At 41.7% G+C, this 20422-nt stretch overlaps 1 protein-coding gene across 1 annotated transcript in view; it reads right to left on the reverse strand.

The window, feature by feature from the left end:
- Window positions 1-2630: 2630 nt before the first annotated feature.
- The window catches only part of LOC136842141 (nonsense-mediated mRNA decay factor SMG8-like), a 29524-nt gene continuing 11732 nt past the window's right edge, over window positions 2631-20422 (reverse strand). Inside the window, exons 2-5 of the mRNA XM_067109501.1 lie at window positions 16221-16288; window positions 10642-10801; window positions 6314-6436; window positions 2631-2792 (exon numbers count right to left, since the gene is read on the reverse strand). Coding sequence (XP_066965602.1) covers window positions 2631-2792; window positions 6314-6436; window positions 10642-10801; window positions 16221-16288 — 513 coding nt within the window. The remainder of the gene's footprint in view (window positions 2793-6313; window positions 6437-10641; window positions 10802-16220; window positions 16289-20422) is intronic.

Below are 20422 nucleotides of genomic sequence, written 5' to 3' on the forward strand. Positions count from 1 at the left end.
GGTTAAATGGCTCCTGAACTTTCTTGGCAAGAGCACCTAAACACCAGTCCATAAAACTTAAGACTTCAAAAGTCTTAAAAAGACTTTTCAGAAGGTGGTCCATCTCTTGCGCCCAAAAGAATACCTTCGCTAACGCAAGAGCGGATCTACGGCCTGTGTCAATGAGATCCGAGAAGTCCCCCTGGGAGGAGGCAGCCACTCCCAGGGAAGGAGCTTCTCCAGTAGCATAAGATAAGTAGTGAGACCTAGAAAGACGAGAAGGAGGGACACTAAAGCAAGCCTTCCCCTGCTCCCTCTTCTCGGAAAGCCAGTTCTCCACTTCACTAAGGGCCTTCTTGGATGAGGACAAGAAAACCAACTAGGGAGTCCGGCAGTGTCCGAAGGCTGACTGCTCATCATATAAGATGAAGCTGGGGACGAAGGAGTCGCAGGAGAGCAGAACTCCACGAAGTTCTGAAGTAAAAACCTCAAGAGGGTCGTGTAAGGAGTCACCGGAGAATCTTGGCTGAATCCTCTTCTTATGACAAAACAGGAGACAAGGAAGCATCCGACGGAGGTGCCTTAGCAGTGGATGGTCCATGAAGAAGCTGCAGAATGCTATCCAACTTGCACTGAAGAGGAGCCAATGTTGGATCCAAACTTGAGGCCGACTGACAATTCGTCGCCGAACTGGACGAAGCTGGCGCTTGTAGCTTAGAAGCTGACATCAAAATACTGGCTGGTTCCCCCGAGGCACTTGCAGCAGGCGGAGGAGTAGATGCATGTTGATGTGTCAGGGCTTTAGGGCAAGCAGATGCATCAGGGAACTTGGGTGCTACAGGACACTCAGATGCTTCAGGAAGCTTGGGCAATTCGGGAAGCTTGGGCTCTTCAGGAAGCTTAACTGTGTCAGGGTGTTTAACTGCAGGCAGGCATTCAGGTAATGTAAAGGCGCTCGGCCGCTACTGGGAGCTCATCGTATGAAAAACGCTCGTTAAGTACGGGGCGCTCAGCCGAATCCGGGTGCTTAGACGAAGAACTTCATTCAGACTAGAAGCAGAGTGCTTGGAGTCAGAAAGAAGACACTTCTTAAATGAAGAGAAGTGACTAAACACTCGTTCCTGACATCCAGGAAAGAAGTGCTCAGGACTGTACCACTTACTGCAAGAAGGCTGAGGACTGACAGCTCCCTCAACCTTTTGCTGGGCAGATGAGAAGCTTGGTCCTTGGAAGAAGAATACCTCTTCAATGGGCATGACTCGTCAGGAAGATGCCATTGGCATCTTCTGTATGGCGAAGAATCCCTCGAACTAGACGAGAGCTGACGTACATCCGAGACGCCTTTCCAGTGGCTGTCTCTTGGCGCAAAAGGCTGGTCTGAGGGGACGACTGCTTGTGGGCAGACCCTACTGACCTCCCTTGGGCTAACGGCATGCCTCTTCCCTGGTTCAGGGGAGTATGGCAGTGACTGATGCCTAAGAGAATCAGTGGGACAAACAGCCACTGCCTTCACTAACACTTCACTTTCACTTTTCTTGTCGAGCTTGTCCATAAGGGCACTCATCGATGCATAATTGGGCCACTATACCTACCACCATATTGATTCTCTGATCAAATTTTTTCCATGCTGTGTGTCCGGGCTCGGAAGTGTGAAATTCAGGGGAGCAGTAGGTGGTCTGGGTATCGGACTGATATGGAAACAGGAGGAAATACAGCAGGAATATCTACATCATTAGATTTAAGAGTCATTTGACTAGCTAATTTCTCGCCAGCTTTAGCGGCTGCCTTCCTCTTGCGATCTCTCTCTAATTTATTTAAACGAGAAGCCAAGGTCTTCCATTTACGTTCGTCCCAATCCCTGCATTCGTCACATGTCAAATCAATGGTGCAAACTAGCCCTCTACAATTTGTGCACAGGGTATGAGAGTCATAAGTTATTTTCGTTAACCAGGTATTGCAGCCTTTGCTGAAATACCAGAAACTAGAAGAGCTAGTATCTGACATACTAACTAGCTAAAAGTCACAATCAGTAACAAAGTCAGATCATGAAAAAAAACAATGCCGAAGGCTATCATACAAAGAATACTTCACCAGGTAGGAAGAAACAACAATTGTCAAAACCAAGCTGCTTAGTCAACACAGTGTGTGGATGATATTAGCAGCAGAAACAAATTGATCTATTGGCTTAGTTGTTCCTCTATCTTACCCCAAAAGTGGGTGGGGTCTTGTCACCTACACAAAACAAAAGAATTGCTACCACGAATTTCAAGATTTAAGCTGCTGTTCGGGTAGAAACTCTTAGCTAAGTAATAACTGGGTAAGTTACTTAATAAAAAAACTAATTTCCAATTGGTGCTAGTATAACAATTTTGTGTGAAACAAATACCTGTGGTTACCAGCACGACATGTTCACAAAAAGTAAGGCTACTGTCTGATGGCTCTAGATAGTACATGAGTGGAGATACTACCATCTTGTGTCTCAGTAAACAGTCGAAAAAATGGGAACATTTTGTACATGAATATATTCATAGATTTATGATTAGTAAGTTTCTGATACAGTACTAAAATTCCTATAAGCATTTTTTAATATCTAAATTGCATTTACTTCACTGGACTGCAGTATGGTGAGACTCTCGATTACTAATAAATTACTATTGTATCTGTATACAGTATCCAATGTCCGAGGGATGAATATAACTGATGTCAAAGACATGTGTTGGGTGACACAGCAGCAGAATATGAGACACTGAGAAAAGGACGAGCAAGCTTCTAGCATATGCCAACTTCAAACTTGACCAAGCCATAAGGAATCCCTGCAATAAAAAAACACTGATGTAAGGGCATTATTTTTTTAATTAAGAGAGTTTTTTTATACACTAACCCATTACAACAGCCTTATCTATGTCCATACAGACTTTCAAATGTCACAAAAGAAGAAAAAAAAATCCTCCAGTTCCAGCCAGCACTACATGCATTTGGGTTCTACCAGTCCTTTGGTGGCAGTCTGAGTCATAGTTCACAGTGACTGGAGCATGTGTGGGGTACTAATAAGAGACTAGGGGACAACTGATCCAAAGTAATGGGTTTGTTTATGAAAACATAAGTGAAAAATCATAGCAATGCATTCCCCTCAATGTCAAATAAGCACAGATCCATCAGATTTCAATGCTTACACCAGCTCCTAACAATAATTTGGGAGAGCCTTTATAGCACTATTTTTAAAAATCCTAATTACTGACTTTACTGCATAAAGTTCTGCTCTGAAAACAGAAACATTATTTTTAATAATGCTTGCTCTGGAAACAGAAACATTATTTTTAATAATTCTAAGTACTGACTTTACTGCATACAATTGTTCTGAAAATTGATACATTACAGTAAAGATCATTTACTGTATAATGAATTCCATGGGACTGTCGTCTGCAATTTGTTACAAGTATCATTCTTTATAAAAGGAGATACTTGAAATGATTGGATTACCTCCCTTGTTTTGATACAGAATGAAATCCAGACAATAAAGTATCGATCTTCCTAAGTGTATCAAGATTTCTAATACATTTCAATAAAAGTCATTGTTAGTTTAAGAACTGGATATGTATTTTAACATTTAAAACAAAATCAAAATTATGTTTGTAGTTTTTCCTTTATTTAAAACTTTTAAATGAGAAAGCAACACAGCATATTAATTTAAAACATTTTCATTACGCATTACATAAAAAACAAGCACTAAGCAGTTAAAAAACAGTTTTCACTGCTGTGAGTTTCCGATGGAGTTTTGCGATAAGTTGGAGTGATTCTCTGTCTCATATGACTTGTTATCCTTCTTCTGCTTCACTGGGATAACAGGTGTTTGATGTTTGTTAAACAATAAACTTATCACTCTTTACACTAAGTATTTTTTACTAATAAAACTGTAAGCGGGACATACAAAATAGTTTGTTAGCAAATCATATGCAACACTTTAGTATGTCAAGGAAAACCTCTAGTTCATTTATAGCAAATTTTTAATTACATGTCCTCAACTTTATCAAATTTTATTGTAAATAATTTGGTACTTTTTATTGTACCTGAGTGCTGCGTTAGATTTTTGATACTACAAATTGCTTCAAAATGTCTGCCAAATGGGTTAGTAGTTTCACAAGTGTTGTGAACTTTATTTAAATTATGTATAATTGCTATCTAAAGATTCACATGTTTGATGATTAATGTGTTTATATGTTCTGTGATCAACCTTACTACATGACACATTCATTTTGAAAGTGCACACAGACAAAAATGACATTTTTATAATAAAATGAAGTTTTATATATATATTTACCCAGTGTTATGGTTCCCGTTGTATATTTCTTTAATATTTTGTATTTGATTTTCTTTTCAGTCACTAGATGGAGTGTGTATCCTTAAATATGTATGATTGTTTTCAGTCACTAGATGGAGTGTGTATCCTTAAATATGTATGATTGTTTTCAGTCACTAGATGGAGTGTGTATCCTTAAATATGTATGATTGTTTTCAGTCACTAGATGGAGTGTGTATCCTTAAATATGTATGATTGTTTTCAGTCACTAGATGGAGTGACTAATTATTTGTAATTTAAGTATTGTTGGTTTGTTTCATGGTCCTTGGATGACCGAATATTGTTTACTTTGACAATAAAGTTTTCTTTATCCAGTGTGTTTCCTGGATTGGTGATTAACGGTTATTGGATTATTACTTGGATATAAAAGTGTTTATTTGTATTCGGTAAGATATAATTGTTCATTTTATGTTTCGTGACACCAGTGGACTTATTCAAGACAAAGATATAAATTTATTTCTCATTAAAATGGGCAGGAAGGTTAGCAGTGGGAGAGAGATGACTTAGATGGTGCCAGGGTACCAGTAACTGGTGGCAGGCGACAGCGGCGCCAGAGTGGTAGAGCGAAGTGAAGCGCCTAATTGCCCAACAGCGGTATAAGCACCAATGGTGGTGCCAAGAAAGCGCCTGAAAGCTGCCACTGAGCGTTCTGCAGCTGGCGGCCGTCGAGCCAGTAGCTCAAGCAGGGGCCGAGCATTCTGCAGTTGGCGGCCGTCAAGCCATTAGCTCGAGCAGGTGCCAAGCGTTCTGCAGTTGGCAGCCGCCGAGCCAGTAGCTCGAGTAGGTTCCGAGCGTTCTGCAGTTGGCGGCCGTCGAGCCAGTAGCTCCAGCAGGAGAGCACTACTGGGCGCTTGTAGAAGGAGCTAAAAAATGTGTAGCTCTTCACAATTCCTGTCATCCTCCGAAAGCACGTCGTAACCAAAACAATGAGCACAATTCTTTCCCACTGTATTCCTGCCCTTACACTTATCAGTTCTCTGCAAAGGAAAGTGTAATAATATGTTCAATTAATTTTTTAAGAACAAATTTATGAAGTACACAGAGCACCATTATACAGATATCTCAATTCTTTTAACATACATATCTCAATACTCATCAAACATTATTTGAGACTCGCTGGTGCATTTCATTCTCAAAAAATCGGTCTGGAGCGAACACAAGGTTACATTTATTACACTACTCGGAAAAGGAAAGTAAACCTTTACGGACCAAGATGAAGTACACAGAATACCATCATATCTACGTCTCAATTCCTGTCACACGTTTGAGATTTATAGTTATGCCTTTCAACAACGAAAATATCGGGTAGATAACGCAACATTAATATTTTACGCTCAAGAAGCGGCAGCGAATGCAAAACTGTAAATTTCTTTACAAAGGAAATTCAGTTTGGTAGCAAACACATTATACACTATTCAAGACGAAGTACACACAGTATCATCATACATACAAGTCTCATATTCTAATTAAGACTGAGACTTGCAGATAAGAAACAAAATCATGTTACTGGTTCGGCAACGAACACAATGTTTACATTCACCGGTAAAGGCGAAATTGTCGGTTAAACTACGCTGTCGGTAGTTTAACAAGTGATTATGAGTTCGCTACTGTTGTGAAATATAACAAATTAAACAAAACAATCAAAAACTGTCGTGAATGCTGTAAGCTTGAAGGCTCCCGAAACTGGCGATAAAACATCACCAAAATCTGGTCTCTGACCGGCAAATTTAAGAACAAGCTGACAAAAAATGCTCTGTGGTGACTGGAATGTCGGCAGAAACGTAATGACGAATGTTTGCCAAGTAGTTCCTGATACTCTTGTTAGTTGGCGAGACCAGTCACCATCACTAAACTGAAGCGCTAACCCGCAAATTTTTTAATTTAAGCTGCCGAAGCAAGAGAAACTCTAGCTAATGTAATTACTGGGTAAGTTGTATATATAAAACTTACATATGACATAAAAGCTCTAAAACATACCTTTTCTTGTAGCAGATGATGCATCTTTTCCAGGGATGAAATAAGAGCAGAGGCATCATAAGCACCAGTCAAGTGCAAGTAGACAACTCTGCGATCAGCATCAAAATAACCTTCCACTCCAGTCTGTTGAAATTAAACCTTCATTACAAAAATCTATATTAAGCAGAGATATTACTACTTTATAGTGCCAATGCAATAATAATAATAATAATAATAATAATAATAATAATAATAATAATAATAATTTGTTGAATATGATGGCAGCCTTGGTTGCATTAATCTTGTAGATTATTCGTTCAACTTTTCTAATTAGTCTTTTTTCTTCTCCAGTAACAGAATTAAGTAAAATGCCGAAGTTCATTGTAGAGGTTTTATTTAAAAAAATATAAAAAAAATTCGAGGGTAATGGAAATTCCGAGGGTGGGGTCCAAAAATGAGTGCAGGGGTCGTCAGTGCTTCTGGGATCGTAGGTATCACGACATGTTTCAGAAGGCCTTCTTCCTTCTTCAGGTGGGAGCTGAATGGCGTGGTAGCTGTGTTCTCGCTTTTTATGTCAGCGGTTGGCGGGGGCCGCTGTTCACGGTCTGCTTTTTGGTTGGTCGAGAGAGCGCTGATTTTTTATTTGGTCTTCTCCCATTGGTTGGCGGTTTCTCAGCCTTAATCTCAGAGCGTAGTGGTTGCTCTGCGATGCCCTATGGTTCATAAGACGTGCCCTGTGGAGGAGTGCATTTATAGCTTCATTAAGGTCACGTCCTCCGTCAGGAGGGTCTTGTTCATTGCTGCTGTTCTCAACGTCTTGCTGGGATGTTCTGATAGTTATGTTGTCAGGGGGCGCTGCGATAGGGCGTCGTGATGCTGTCGGAAGCAGATAGGTTTCTTGTGTACTGTTGATGGTAGGTTTTTCTGCTCCTATATGCAGTGCCTCTAGTATCCGTAGTCTTCTGTGGTCAGGGGCTTGATCTATTACTTAGATGCAATTGATATCACTACGCCAGACACGAAGGTTGTGAGCGTCTCTAGCATGGTTGAAAATGGCCCCCTCTTGGGCGTGACAGGAAATCCGTTTTGAAAGACGCATGGTGGTCATTCCGATGTAGGTCGCAGGACATCCTCACGAAGGGCATTTGTACCGGTACACCACGTTGGTCTTCTTCAGCGGTTCCTGTCAAGGGGCGGGGTTATTCTTCATAATAAGACTGCTTGTCTTCTTGCTAGCATAGTAGATAATCAATTGCACATTTTTCATAGAGTCGGTGGGGGCGATGAGCTCCTTGATGATGTTTTTCAGGGATTTTTCATCGTCTTTATACCGTTTGTGGAACCTCCCTCTGTAGATATAAAAACAAAACAAAAGATATAAGACACGCCCATAATTCAAATGCACTGCATGAGGGTACGGCAGAGAAGGCAAGAGACTCCCCCCAAACTAATAACGTCACTGACATGTCACTCAGGCGATGACGTCACTACAGCCACCGCTCGATTATAGTTGCAATGCAATGAAAAATCCAATCTGACATTAAATTAACAATAAAAAAAGATAATAACACTTACATACGCCTCTGCTTAATGGTGTGGGAATTCTCTCACCACAGACAGAGACAGGAAGAGAAAAAATAAAACACTCGCGTATTTCGCGTTTCAACACACACAAGCAGCCAAGATACTACAATTACTTTACACTATACCCATTATATATACCTAAACACTCCCCAAAATGAACTAACGCCCTATTAATACCCATATTAAAACCCTGTGCCTTGTGATGCATCATTAAAACACACAGAGAGTCGCCTCAAGAAAAAGACTGATTCAAGCGCGACTCACAACATCAGCTTCCTACGCTGAATCGCTGACCCCAACAAAACCTTATTCTGAGATGCCAATACTAGAATTACTAAAATATGTCTCTTCGGAAGTGTAACCCTAACTATCTATTTATCTATCTATGTCTAACACCACTGCCAACCACTGTTAATGGGCCTGTTCCCAGGTCAAACAGGGCCATCTTTTATTGCTTTATCTGTTTTAAGAACAGAATCAATCATCTTACTTCTCTAAGATGTCTGTGGTAGCCGTGGCTCATCCCTGGGTCAGCATATCCCTTCTCCTTTGTTGACTTCTCTCACTAATCTATCTTTACAACAAAGGCCTACTGAAATTAAATACTGACGTACAAAACTAGACTTTATTGACAAATTTAATGAAAGTAACAGCAAAAGCTATGGTCATGAAATGGAGTGATTAACGCCCCCTATCATGGGAAAACATAACTAGAGGAAATACTGTTTCCCAAATAATTCTATACCAAGCATACTAGTGAATAACACCCTAGTCATCACACAAAGTAATGAGGTCATAATTCTTTTAGACCACAATATATGTCATATAGTATGTAAGAGTAAAAACACCACTTCCAAAATATTCGTCCTCTCAGGACAAAACTCGAGAACTCCTGTTGAAAGAAACATATTAAAGGATTTTGACAAAGGAAAAATCTATTTCTGGAGAGGGGCCCGTGTCACCCGGTGAAAAAGTCCATTCAGCACTTATTTCTAGGTAATTCCGTTGCTAGATACCAGAGAAAGCTAAATGAAATGCTGGGTTACTACCCAAGCCGAGCTCCACTAGATGGAGTGGAGTGGAAAGGGTGTTGAACTACAAAACACGGAACCTTATCACTATAGAGATTCCCAATGTCAAAGAAGTCCCAACGAGAGGTGCCCGATACAGGCCATGCACTACTCGCGGACTGTATACAAGAGCAACACTAGCCGCATTCCATGTTAGCACCCACCCCACTAGAATGAAGTTTACCATGGGAGGAAGAGATAACAGGGAGTGGGTCACCCGGGTAACGGGCCCTCTCCAGAAATAGATTTTCCTTTGTCAAATCCTTTTTCTGGATCGGGTCCTAATAATCAACTTGATGAAAATAATAACAGAGAAATAAACATCATTCTTATGCTATTAAGACTTAAATAGAGACGTTGAAAGCTAGGAGAATTCTACCACAGACATTATTAAGGTCCTCCTAAATTCATGTAATGAAAATAATGTAAGTGGTCACCGTCTAAAGATCATGAGCTTAGAACAGAACCTGAATAGGCTTGTATTAAGAAATACTTCCTGCCTAATACTTGGAGCCAATGACAGTACCCCCACTTTTTAAAGGAGAGGATCTGACAAAGTGCGAGGTCCTGTCTAAAAGAAGCCTGTAAGGAGAAAAAAAACCTGAAATGGAGTTAACTGTTATAAATATCCCAAAAAGAAAAATGCACAATGGGAAAATTCATCATGTAGACATCAATTAATTTCACTGCCTCTCAACCGGGGGTTTTCCCTCTAAAGTCTGGAAAAGATCTAAATGTCACTGGGCGATCTTACTTACTTTTTCTATGGCCATGAATAATGTATCTTCATAGTGGCGGTTCCTTTAAACACTACACAGGCTAAAAGCACATATCAGCCACTCAAGATCGAGGCAGTCTCCCAGTGAGAATCACTGTTTCTCTCATAAATATCCCACGGGAGATCGCACACACACACACAAGCACATACCCCACCGGAACTTGGGCACTTCCGGCGGATCAGTTCAATGTTTGAAAGATCATGATCAAATAGCTCTCTGTATCCAACTGAGCAAATTTCCAAAGTCACCACGATTGCACCTGTGCCACTGCCAAGCCAGCACATAGTTCTTCTAAAGTCATCCAAGACGTAATGCATGCAACTGTTTTGTGAAAATACTGTACTGTGCTTGTACATTTTCCTCATAAAAGATTCCAAAAAAGGCCTAATATGGGGGAAAAAATCTCACTAGACAAGGAAAGTGATACATATTAAAGTTAATGATATTTTTACTAATTTTGCCATGATACTTTAGTGAAAATGGAAAACAAGAATTCTTACAAAATCATTAAAATTTAATCACGATCTAGAAGGATGATAAAATAATGAAATTCCTTGAGTAAGGGAACAGTGATTGGTAGGCATGCAAGAAAAGAGGTTCTTGTGACAGGAATCCATGATATATGGGGCACATATGCAGTGAAACTATCCAGTCAGCAACCAGATTTCATATTTTTATTCAAGAGTGGAGTCTAAGATTCATATAAACTCATAAACTGGGGCTAATATAAATGATGGGTTTGTTGTAACATAGTTGTATTTTCATGTAAAATGTGATGATTAATAATGAATGGAACTATTATGGAATCTAGAACAACATAACAAAATACCACAAGTTTCTGTAAGGATACAAATACAATAGTGCTGTATATGAAAATGGTTATAGCAAGTGAAGAATTGCACCTATATGTACTTACCAAACATTCACTGTCAACTGCAATAGGCCGACACAAATCTCTGTTGAAGATCTTACGACCTACCATCAACTCCAAGGCTGATGCCTTACATCCTCCACAGTCAATGGTGCTTTTACCAAATACTGCAATTACCACAACTCTTTGCTTCCCAGTAAAATCTCTGTAATGGGCAATAGTAACAGTAGGTTATTAAAAAATTGTGACGTCCATAACTCACAACAAAAATAAAACATTTTAAATAACTTGTATATGCCATATATACAAACCCTATGAGGGAAAAGTGGGAGGCATTAGCTTACAGGTTCTTTCAACTGTGGACTTTGAGGTCAACCTTCCAGTTCTAAGAACCTGGCAACATGGAAGTCACTGTTTCTAAGCTGTGTGATACAGAACTTGACAAAAGCAGCATTCTTACTGTAGTAATACTGCCAAAAGTAACCAAAGTACTGTACAACATGGAAGGACAGGCCTGGAGAAGTGACTGTCATCAGTTGTCCTGGTCAAGAAGTAGCTGCAGGACTGGAATACATGCTACACCAACTTCATATTGGTCCTGCAGCTTTGCTTGCTTGGGAAGTCAACCTTTGAATCTTCATCATTCTTTCACATATCTTCTCAATTTTAACACATCTGCCATCTCACTGTGAAATTGTATGCCAACACTCTGTCTCCTCTCATGTTTCTTTTACCAGAATTTGTATTCTTGGAATCATTAGTAGTGTAATTTACAGGCTGTTAGGGAGCAGAGGTTTCTTTTCTGGAACTAATTTTTGTAATTAAAGTGTTTTACCTTTCCTGACATACTTTCCTGAGCTTGAGATCAGCTAAGAATCATTAAGTTAATCTAATTTTTCATTATCCAACAGGCTGTAGAACAGTCTCTGAAAGTACTTAAAAGAAAACACACAAACACTGACAATAACAGTATATTTTCATCTTAAATATACAGCAAGAAAAAATGATTTGGGGACTACAAACAGATGGAAGTAGAGGCCCTCTGAGTGAATGTTCTTGACTTCTTCTATGGCTCTCTTTCGAGAGAGAGAGGAGACCTCCAAAAGGGATGAATGTTTTTCCGAGCCTCTTGAGTAGGCCATCAAAATGATGGGGGAAGGGACTAAAGTGGGCTCTCCATGAACGGAATGGAGTAGTCCTCCCTCAGAACTTTGACAATCCACTGTTCTGTCCCTCTGATACTCCACTTCTCCCAAAACTTGAGAAGACTGGCTCCCACTTGTGCATGGAGGACTTCTTCCTCATTCCTTGGGCAAAGACTTGAGTTCCTCTTTATAGCTCTGGCCGAGAAGCAGATTGGAGCGGGTCTTAGACTGGACTTGGGCATACTCCCACGAAAGGGATGCAGCTGGAGAGGAAAGACCATCTTAGTAACAAACGCAGATGAATCCTTGGGGCGTTTGGAAGAATGCGCCAGAAGTCAACTTCTATTGGAGGTCCAACTTCTGGGCCTGAGTGACTCCTTTAGTGGGAAGGGAGCACCATAAATCTCTTTTCTTCAAAACCTCCAAAGAGAAAAGAGCCGCAAGTTCAAGAGAGCCATCCCTAATGGTCTTGTCTGCACGAAAAAGGACTCCTAGCCAGTGAGAGGTGAAGTCCCCAACTAATCATTGCCATTTTCTTGGCTAGCGCTCTCACCATCCACTCCACGAAACTGAAAGCTTCAAGCAACTCAAAGAGGTCTTGGATAATGTCAAGTTCTACTGATGAAAAACATAATTTTTGCCGATGAGAACACCGAGCGTTGGGAAGAAGGAGCTTCGCCAGTGGTGTAGGAATGAAAATTCCTAGGGATTAAGCGCGATTGTGGAAAGATGAAGGAAGCCTTACCTTGCTCCCTCTTAGCAGAAAACCAAACTTCAATCTCCTTGAGTACTTTCCTAGAAGACGAGGAAATCACCATTGTGGGGAGCCTAGGTCTGTCATCTGGATGGCTCCTCATCAAGGAAGGTTGAGGTAGGCGAGACCAGGGCTAGCTAGAGCCAAAAAAGGGTAGGAGAGCTTGCCTGTAAATACTGAAGGAGAGCTGCATAGCCTAGGAGACCCACGGTTGGAAACGGGTGCTTGGCACTTTGAGCAGGAGATTGATATTGAAGAGTTGGCACCAGGCGCTCGGGAGGTGGCGCCAGGGAGCCGGTGCCAGGCACTTGGAAGTGGATGCTAGGCGCTCGGAAGCGGGCGCCAGGCACTCGTAAGTGGATGCCGGGCGCTTGGCAACTGGTGCCAAGAGCTTGGGAGTTGGTGCTGGGCACTTGGAAACTGGTGGCGGATGCTCAGGAGCTGGTGTTGGGGGCCCATGAATAGATGGGCAGTTGAATGAAGACAATGGGCGGCTGAGAGGGATCGTTGGGTGGTTGGGAGCCAAATATGCACCGCAGGAAGGTTGATGACTGTGCCCAGCTCCTTAAACTGCTAACTGGGCTGTGGAGAAGGGTGGCCACCATCGCCTGCGTGCCTCTTCAATGGATGAGATGAATCTAGAAAGCGCTTGCGACACTTCCAATTCCGGGCTGGAGTCTAGAGAGTCGGATGACAACTGGTAACACCCAAGACACCTTTCCAGTTCGGCTGAGGGGGCAGCAACCCGTTGGCAAACCCCACCGGCCTCCCTTGGATTTCTGGCATGTCTTCTCCCAGGTTCAGGAGAGCAGGACAGAGACCTTCATCTAGGAGAACTGGTGGGATGAGAAGCCACCTCCTCCACTTGCATAACACTGTCTCCTGTCAAGACTGCCGATACCTGGGAATGCACAACGGGTTCGATTGAGGGGGCAGCTACCTGCAGGCCAAGCCCATTGGCCTCCATTGGACTTTCAGTATGTGCTCTCCCAGGTTTAGGGAAGTGTGACAGTGACCTTGGTCTAGGAGAGCCAAAGGGGCGAGTAGCCACCTCCTCCACTTCACTGTATTCATTACTAGGTTAAAATCTTGTTAAACCTAGACTCGAGACTGGCAATGGCAAGGGTTGGAAGCAAGGGAGCTAGGTGTAGGAGTAGGTAGATTAAAAGCAGGAGGGCTAGTAGCAGGAGAAAAAGTGGGAAGGGGGAAAGAAGGAATAGCAGGGTTATCTTCTAACCTAGGCTTAACTAAGAGAAGCACGTGTCTCGGCGCTAGAGGCCACATTCTTCTTCCTATCACTAACTTCTCTAGGCAAGATTTCAGTACCTTCCACTTAAGCTCACTTGACGCTGAGCGCTAGAGAGTGGGTGCCGGGCGCTCCGGAGCTGGTGCTGGGCGCTCAAGCAATCAATACATTCAGCATCAGTTCCTCCTTACTACATTACTGCACCCACTATAAGGGTCATATGAAGATTTGATCAATCTGTTTTGCAACCTTCACTACAGTACAGAAAACTAGATGAAATAACAACAAAAACTGGAAAACTTCTCCTGAAAGCTATAAAAACTTGAAGGCTACTCAAAATAAGCAATAATACTTCACTGAAATCCAGCCATACACTGAAAATCCGTAAACAAAAGCTGCAGCAAACCCCTGATGTCACTAGAGAGCCAGCAGAAACAGTATGAAGTTTTCTGCTAAGTTGTTTCCAGTATTCCCGTTAGTGGGCGGGGCTTTTCACCTACACTAAACTATCAAAGTGCTACTGCGATTTTTTAAATAAAGGCTGCTGCATGAGTTGAAACTATAGCTATGTACATAATTACTTACCAAGTTACTTATATGAAAATTGCAATTAAATCAGAGATGCTACTGCAAAAGACAATAATTAAAGCCAGCGACAATCCCTGAGTACTTTTATGGACATATATATATATGAGATGTACTGGGACAGGGAGATGTAGTACTTTCCCCCATTAAATATCATGTCAGACTATTCTCCCTTGTATCCTGAGCTGAGTTGAGTGTTACCATACAGTCATTTATGGCCCATTCAAGTGATTTGAATGTTTTCCCGCAAAATTTGTTCAAATATCATGTTGTGATAAAGATGATCATATGATGCACACTGGTAGTCTTCTCATACCATTATTGCGCAACACAGGATACATATCTCCACAAAAGGGTTAACTGAGTGGGAGGCACTCCCATCCCTCTCTCACTTATCTTTAGTTACATAAATAGCATTGACTGGATGACCTTTCCTGAAGGTATATCTGTATAGCAGATGAGGGTTTGTATTCTTGTGGGAATACAGTACTACCTTTATCTTTTACATGTGAGCTATCGTATATGAGATTTGTGCGTGAAGAATGAATAAGCTATACTACAGTTAAGGGTTGTATATTAGAAAATAAGCCTTAATAAGGGCTTATTGGCAAATAAGACCAAAAGAACCAAGACACAAATAATTCAGCTTAAGATTTGTACAGTATTCGAACTTGATGGAAATATAAGAAAAGTGGTTAGGGGTTATAGTTGACCCCTGCTATTCGCGGACTCACGATTCAAGGACTCACCTATTCACAGATTTTTCCGTGGAACCTATCTATAAATTATTCACAGGAAACTCGATACAGTATTCGCAGATTTTTTCGTAGAGCAATATTCTGTATTTTCATACTACTTTCATGACTAAATAATGTACTGTACCTACATATACATTTTACGATAAAATAATGATTTATAGTATTAATTTTCAAATATTAATATTAAGTTTAATTAAATTAAATAATAACATTAAATAATAAAAATAATTCTCTCTCTCTCTCTCTCTCTTTTCCTGAGACGAAAGAATTTTTATGAATATGTGATATGTATGTTTATTTGTTTTGTCCGAAAGCTTTGGAGCTAGGGGGGAGGGTGTAACCTGTCAAATATGTCAGATATCTTGACATATTGACCACGAAGGGTAGAAAGTGTTGCCCACTCTTGATCAATATATGTTGCCCACCTAGTGCTCTCTCTCTCTCTCTCTCTCTCTCACCAAAGGTCAGAGATGGATAAATACTGTAGATAGATAGAGAGAGAGATAGAAAGGGAGAGTGGTTGACAGAAAGATATATAATATATACTGTGTTATTGACATTTTTAATTGTTTAACTGGTGCAAGGCTGGGAGGGTTAGAAGTACATGCATATATATCTTTAAGGGTAAAATGTTTAAGATGACTTTGAAATGATATTAATATCATTTCAAAGATTAAAACTACAGTGATAGGATAATAGTTTAAGGTTTATTTGATGCAGGATGATACTTTAAGTAAACATTTGGTATTTGAACTTTCATGACAGGCAGTTATAAGCATTTTTAGAGGGGGTGTTAAGTACTCGCGGATTTTAGCTATTTGCAGGTGGTTGTGGTACATATCCCCACAAACATGGGGGGTTGACTGTACAGTATACCCAACTTTAAGGGCATGCCTCACTTGCTTGGAATTGGACAGGTATGCTTCCTTCATACTTGCTCAAGCTGGGATGTTTTCTGAGCACAGAGTAGCAGCCATAAAAAAAGCAATGGTTTCCATTCTACAAACTGCAAATTCATAAATACTGAAAATCTATACTGTGCTGAACAGTTTCTGCTGGTAAGCAATATTTCATCACAGTAACTGACCTGTTGAAATAAAATGAGGTAAAAAATAACACAAAGATAATCAACTTACTGTGGTGTCCATGTTGTTGGAAGAGTAAAATGATTGCTGTATGCTGATATAACATCATCTGTATTCATCTGAAAGAAAACAATAAACCATAAAAACTAATATAAAACAAAATTTGCTCTCCTATATATACTGTAAAAGGTGTTGAGACACAAAAGGATATATATATCACAAGATTACATCAAGACAAATACCCATCATTGCATGTTCTTGTTATAATTAATTTTCTCTGAAAAAATGCATCTTTTTTAAATATCAACCCACCAACTGACATAATATGACTAACTTTATGGTCAGCATTTAGAGACAAGCACAGTAAAATAAGGAGCTAATTGCTGGGCGCTGTCTGGCATTGTAACAGCCTGAGTTATAGATGACAAATAAACATATACAGATATGGTAAAACTTACTACTGTTCACATCAAAATTATTAAAACAAAATGTATTATATTCTAAGACTTAAAATATTTAATGAATCAAAATATATGCTTTTAAAAGATTTAACAAGGTAACCCATGTCATCTCATGGTAAAAGATTAATTTTATGAAATGGGTCGCCTGTGCACAAGGGATCTTTTCACCCTTAATATACAGTATAAGTAATAGGATCCAAGTGTGTTCCTCAAATATATCATAACTGTAGGCTATAAGGGGTCCAGTATCTCTAAAACTACAATTTGCCAGCTCAGAACTTACACAAAAACAAAGGAAAAATTATATTTTCATTATAAAATTTAGTTTCCTATACAGGCAGTCCCCGGTTAACCTCGGCCTCGGTTAACAGTGATCTGGTTTTATGGCGCTTGTCTAGCAACGAAAATCAGCAATTTTCGGTGCCAAAAATCGCTGATTTCCGCTTATCAGCACCGATAATTGGGTACTGGCACCGCTACATACCTAACAGAGGCGCCGATAACCGAAAATCGGCGCTTTTCGGCGTGCCGATAACCCCAAAAATTGCCGAAATAGTTGATTTTCGGTTAGCGGCGATTTTCGGTTATCATCACACCCTCAGAAACGGAACCCGGCCGATAACCGGGGACTGCCTGTAAACTTACCAAGCAATTACATAGCTATAGTTTCTAACTCGCAGCCTTTATTTAAAAAATTGCGGTATTGCTTTGATAGTTTAGTGTAGGTGACAAGCCCCGCCCACTAACCGGAGTACTGGAAACGACTTAGCAGAAAACCTCACTCTGTTTGTGCCCTTATGTCCATGACAGGGGAGGAGAGCAGGCTCTGATTCTTTAATTACTTGGTAAGTATATATGAAACTCAATTTTATTACGAAAATATCATTTTCATGTACAGTGAGTAACTTACCAAGTAATTACTGCACATAGCTGAATCTCACATTGAATGGGGGTGGGATACATGGACATACTCTATTCCAAAACAATAAGGCTTGGTAATGACTTTGAAACAGAAAAATTGCTAGCATTGAAACAATGCTTGTTGTTGCCTTACGTGGTAAGAGAGCTACTGCAGGTAAATACTGCCTCTGGTTGGTGCTCATCTTAACCTGTAGTGGCATGGCGGTAAAGCCATGGGGTGTCTCTACTTAAGTGGGAGCTTTGCAGTGAAGGATAGGACCAATGGCTGGCAAAGCATATATAAGTGCCCTTGCCCTGGGTGCAGTACCAATACAAAAAAACAACCATGCAACTGTCACCTACACTGAAAACACCACAACCCATCCACTGAGACTGGTGGGTACTCCAGGTACACTGTACCCCCTGGCTCCAGAAAATTCAACATCCTACTTCAAAGCGAAGAGATAGTAGGAGAAAGAGTTCCTATGCTTCCTTCCCCAATACCATGCCAGCCACTGAAAAAGGCCCCAAGGTACTGCAGTTTTCAAACACTGTTACAACTTCTTTCCAATAGTGAGACACAAAGATCGATTCGCACTTCCAGTAGGCTGACTGCAGAATGGAAGTGGGGGGCATGTTGTGCCTGAAAGCTAAGAAGGTGGAGCTTTCCCTGACATCATGAGCTTTCACTTTAACAGTAGGCAAAATGTCCTCCTGAATCTGAGAGTGCCCCTCAGAAAATAACAATTTTTGAAAGTAAATTGTATTTTTCCTAACTATACAAACCCAAGGTCCTTTACATTAGGAGATAAACTTTCAGGCGTAGGCTGAAGCAGCCATGAACTTCAGCAAGGTGGTTGAAGGCAGTTACTGTCCGGGAGGCGGAAGCACCGCCTGCCCGGATATAAACATTCAATTGCCTTTAGGCCCATGTACAGATTGAGGGTGGCATGAGCTGGGCATAATTGTAAAGGACCTCAGGTTTTGTATAGTTAGGAAAATACAGCCCCACTTTCAAAATGATATTTATTCAACACAATATACAAACCCTCGGTCCTTTACGACTGGGAGACTTACTGATTGGAGAGGAATCTGAAAAAGTCTCTCTGAACTGACTGGAGTTCACCACCTTGTCTTCCCTTCCTGGTCGTAAGAGCGAGGAAGGGAAAAATCGCCTCTGACAAAAGATCGGGTTGTAAGAAACGCAAGATCTATGTCAGACTTCTGGGACCCTTTGCATGAAAGAGGGAAACGTCAGTTCATGCGAAGTAGGCTAGGAAGTAAAGTAAGTATAAAATTGACGTCGGATGACAATAAGGCAAATACAAGCATTGGGTTTGTCTCAAAGTCATTTACTCCTTCCTCCTTGCAGAGAAAGGGTGGGGTTGCTTCTAACCTGAAAAGGAATAGAACGGAAGCTCACGTTATGTGCTTACCTGCCTCGATCGCCGGTCCAGCATGCGGTACGTCCGGCTCCTGCCCGTGGGAAGAGGAAGCTTAGGATAGGGGAGAAGGGAAAAGAGGCCAGTCACTCAACAAACATCTTTCCCAATCCTTACCGTACAACATAGCGAGATGTTACCTGTCCTCTCATGGGAGCTGGATGAGCTACACTTGTTGGGCAGCCATCAAAAAACCCAATGTAAAACGTGTCCAAGGACTTGTACCACTTATCCGGAAGTGGAAAGGAAGTGAAGGTAGTCTGTCGGGACCACACACCTGCCTTCAGTGCCTGTGGTACCGACATATTCTTCGGAATCACGAGGGATGGACCAATGCGGACCTCGTGAGCTCTCCGGACGAGCGTGCGGTGTCGATCTTCTCCTGCAGCAAATGCGGCTCTGCGCCGTACCTGTCTGACCAAAAAGATGGTGTTCTTGGACACTTTCTTGGTCGAGCCGGTGCCTTTATGAAGAGTGCGTCGACACTCCCAGGCCGGAGGTGCGGTGCTTCTTCAGATAGCGCCCGCAGCACCTAACAGGACACAGTATCTCGTCTGGATCATTATCTACGAAGTCCTCTAGGGAGGATCGTGAAGGACTCGAACCGTGCGTCGGGGACCAGGATTCTGAGTCTTAGCTACTGAGAATCAGGATGAAACCGAGCGTAACTGATCACATCCCCTTGAGTGTTTGTCAAAGGAAAGTCAGTGAAGCTGCCAACTCTCTTCGCCCGACACCAGGGCAAGCAAGAAAACAGTCTTGAGGTCAGATCCCTGTCGGCTTGACTCTCTTAAAAGGCTCATGGAGTGCTGAGTCAGGCTCCTTAATACTGAGTCACATCCCACGCGGGGATGTGAGATTCCTAATTGAGCAAGACCGTTGACTTCTCCTTGCAGTAGAGAAATCTCGAAAGAGGAAGAGATGTCTACTCCTTTCAGCCACAAGACTAGGCCGAGTCTTGTGTGGTAGCCTTTTGAAATGGAGAGAAGCTTCTCTCGTGAAGGAAGACGAGAATCCCGCGACCTGCTGAACAGTAGCTCCTGACCGGAGGATACCCCTTCGACGACACCAACCACAGAGAAGACGGACCACTTTCCTGGTATGCAGCTGCGGAGGATCTTCTGAGGTGTCCTGCCATCTCTGTTGCTGCGCAGCTGAAGGCCTCTCGCTCGCAGAGATGGTGGATAACCCTCCAACCGTGAACACAGGAATGCACTGCCAGGTGGAACCGCTGTCTGTGAGGTTGACATGAAGGTTGGGCCAGAGGAATCTCTCGGTGCCTCGGAGAGGAGGCTAGCAGGTCCGGGTACTGAATTGGCCTGTGGCCATTTGGGTGCCACCAGAGTCATTCTGAGATTCAGGGTGATCATCACTCGACTGATCACCGGCGAATCAGAGCAGAATGGAGGAAGGCGTGCGTGTGAGAGTTTGTCCCACGGGTGTTGGAATA

This window comes from Macrobrachium rosenbergii, chromosome 9 (genome assembly GCF_040412425.1).
Source record: "Macrobrachium rosenbergii isolate ZJJX-2024 chromosome 9, ASM4041242v1, whole genome shotgun sequence".
In the NCBI taxonomy this organism is placed as follows: Eukaryota; Metazoa; Arthropoda; class Malacostraca; order Decapoda; family Palaemonidae; genus Macrobrachium; species Macrobrachium rosenbergii.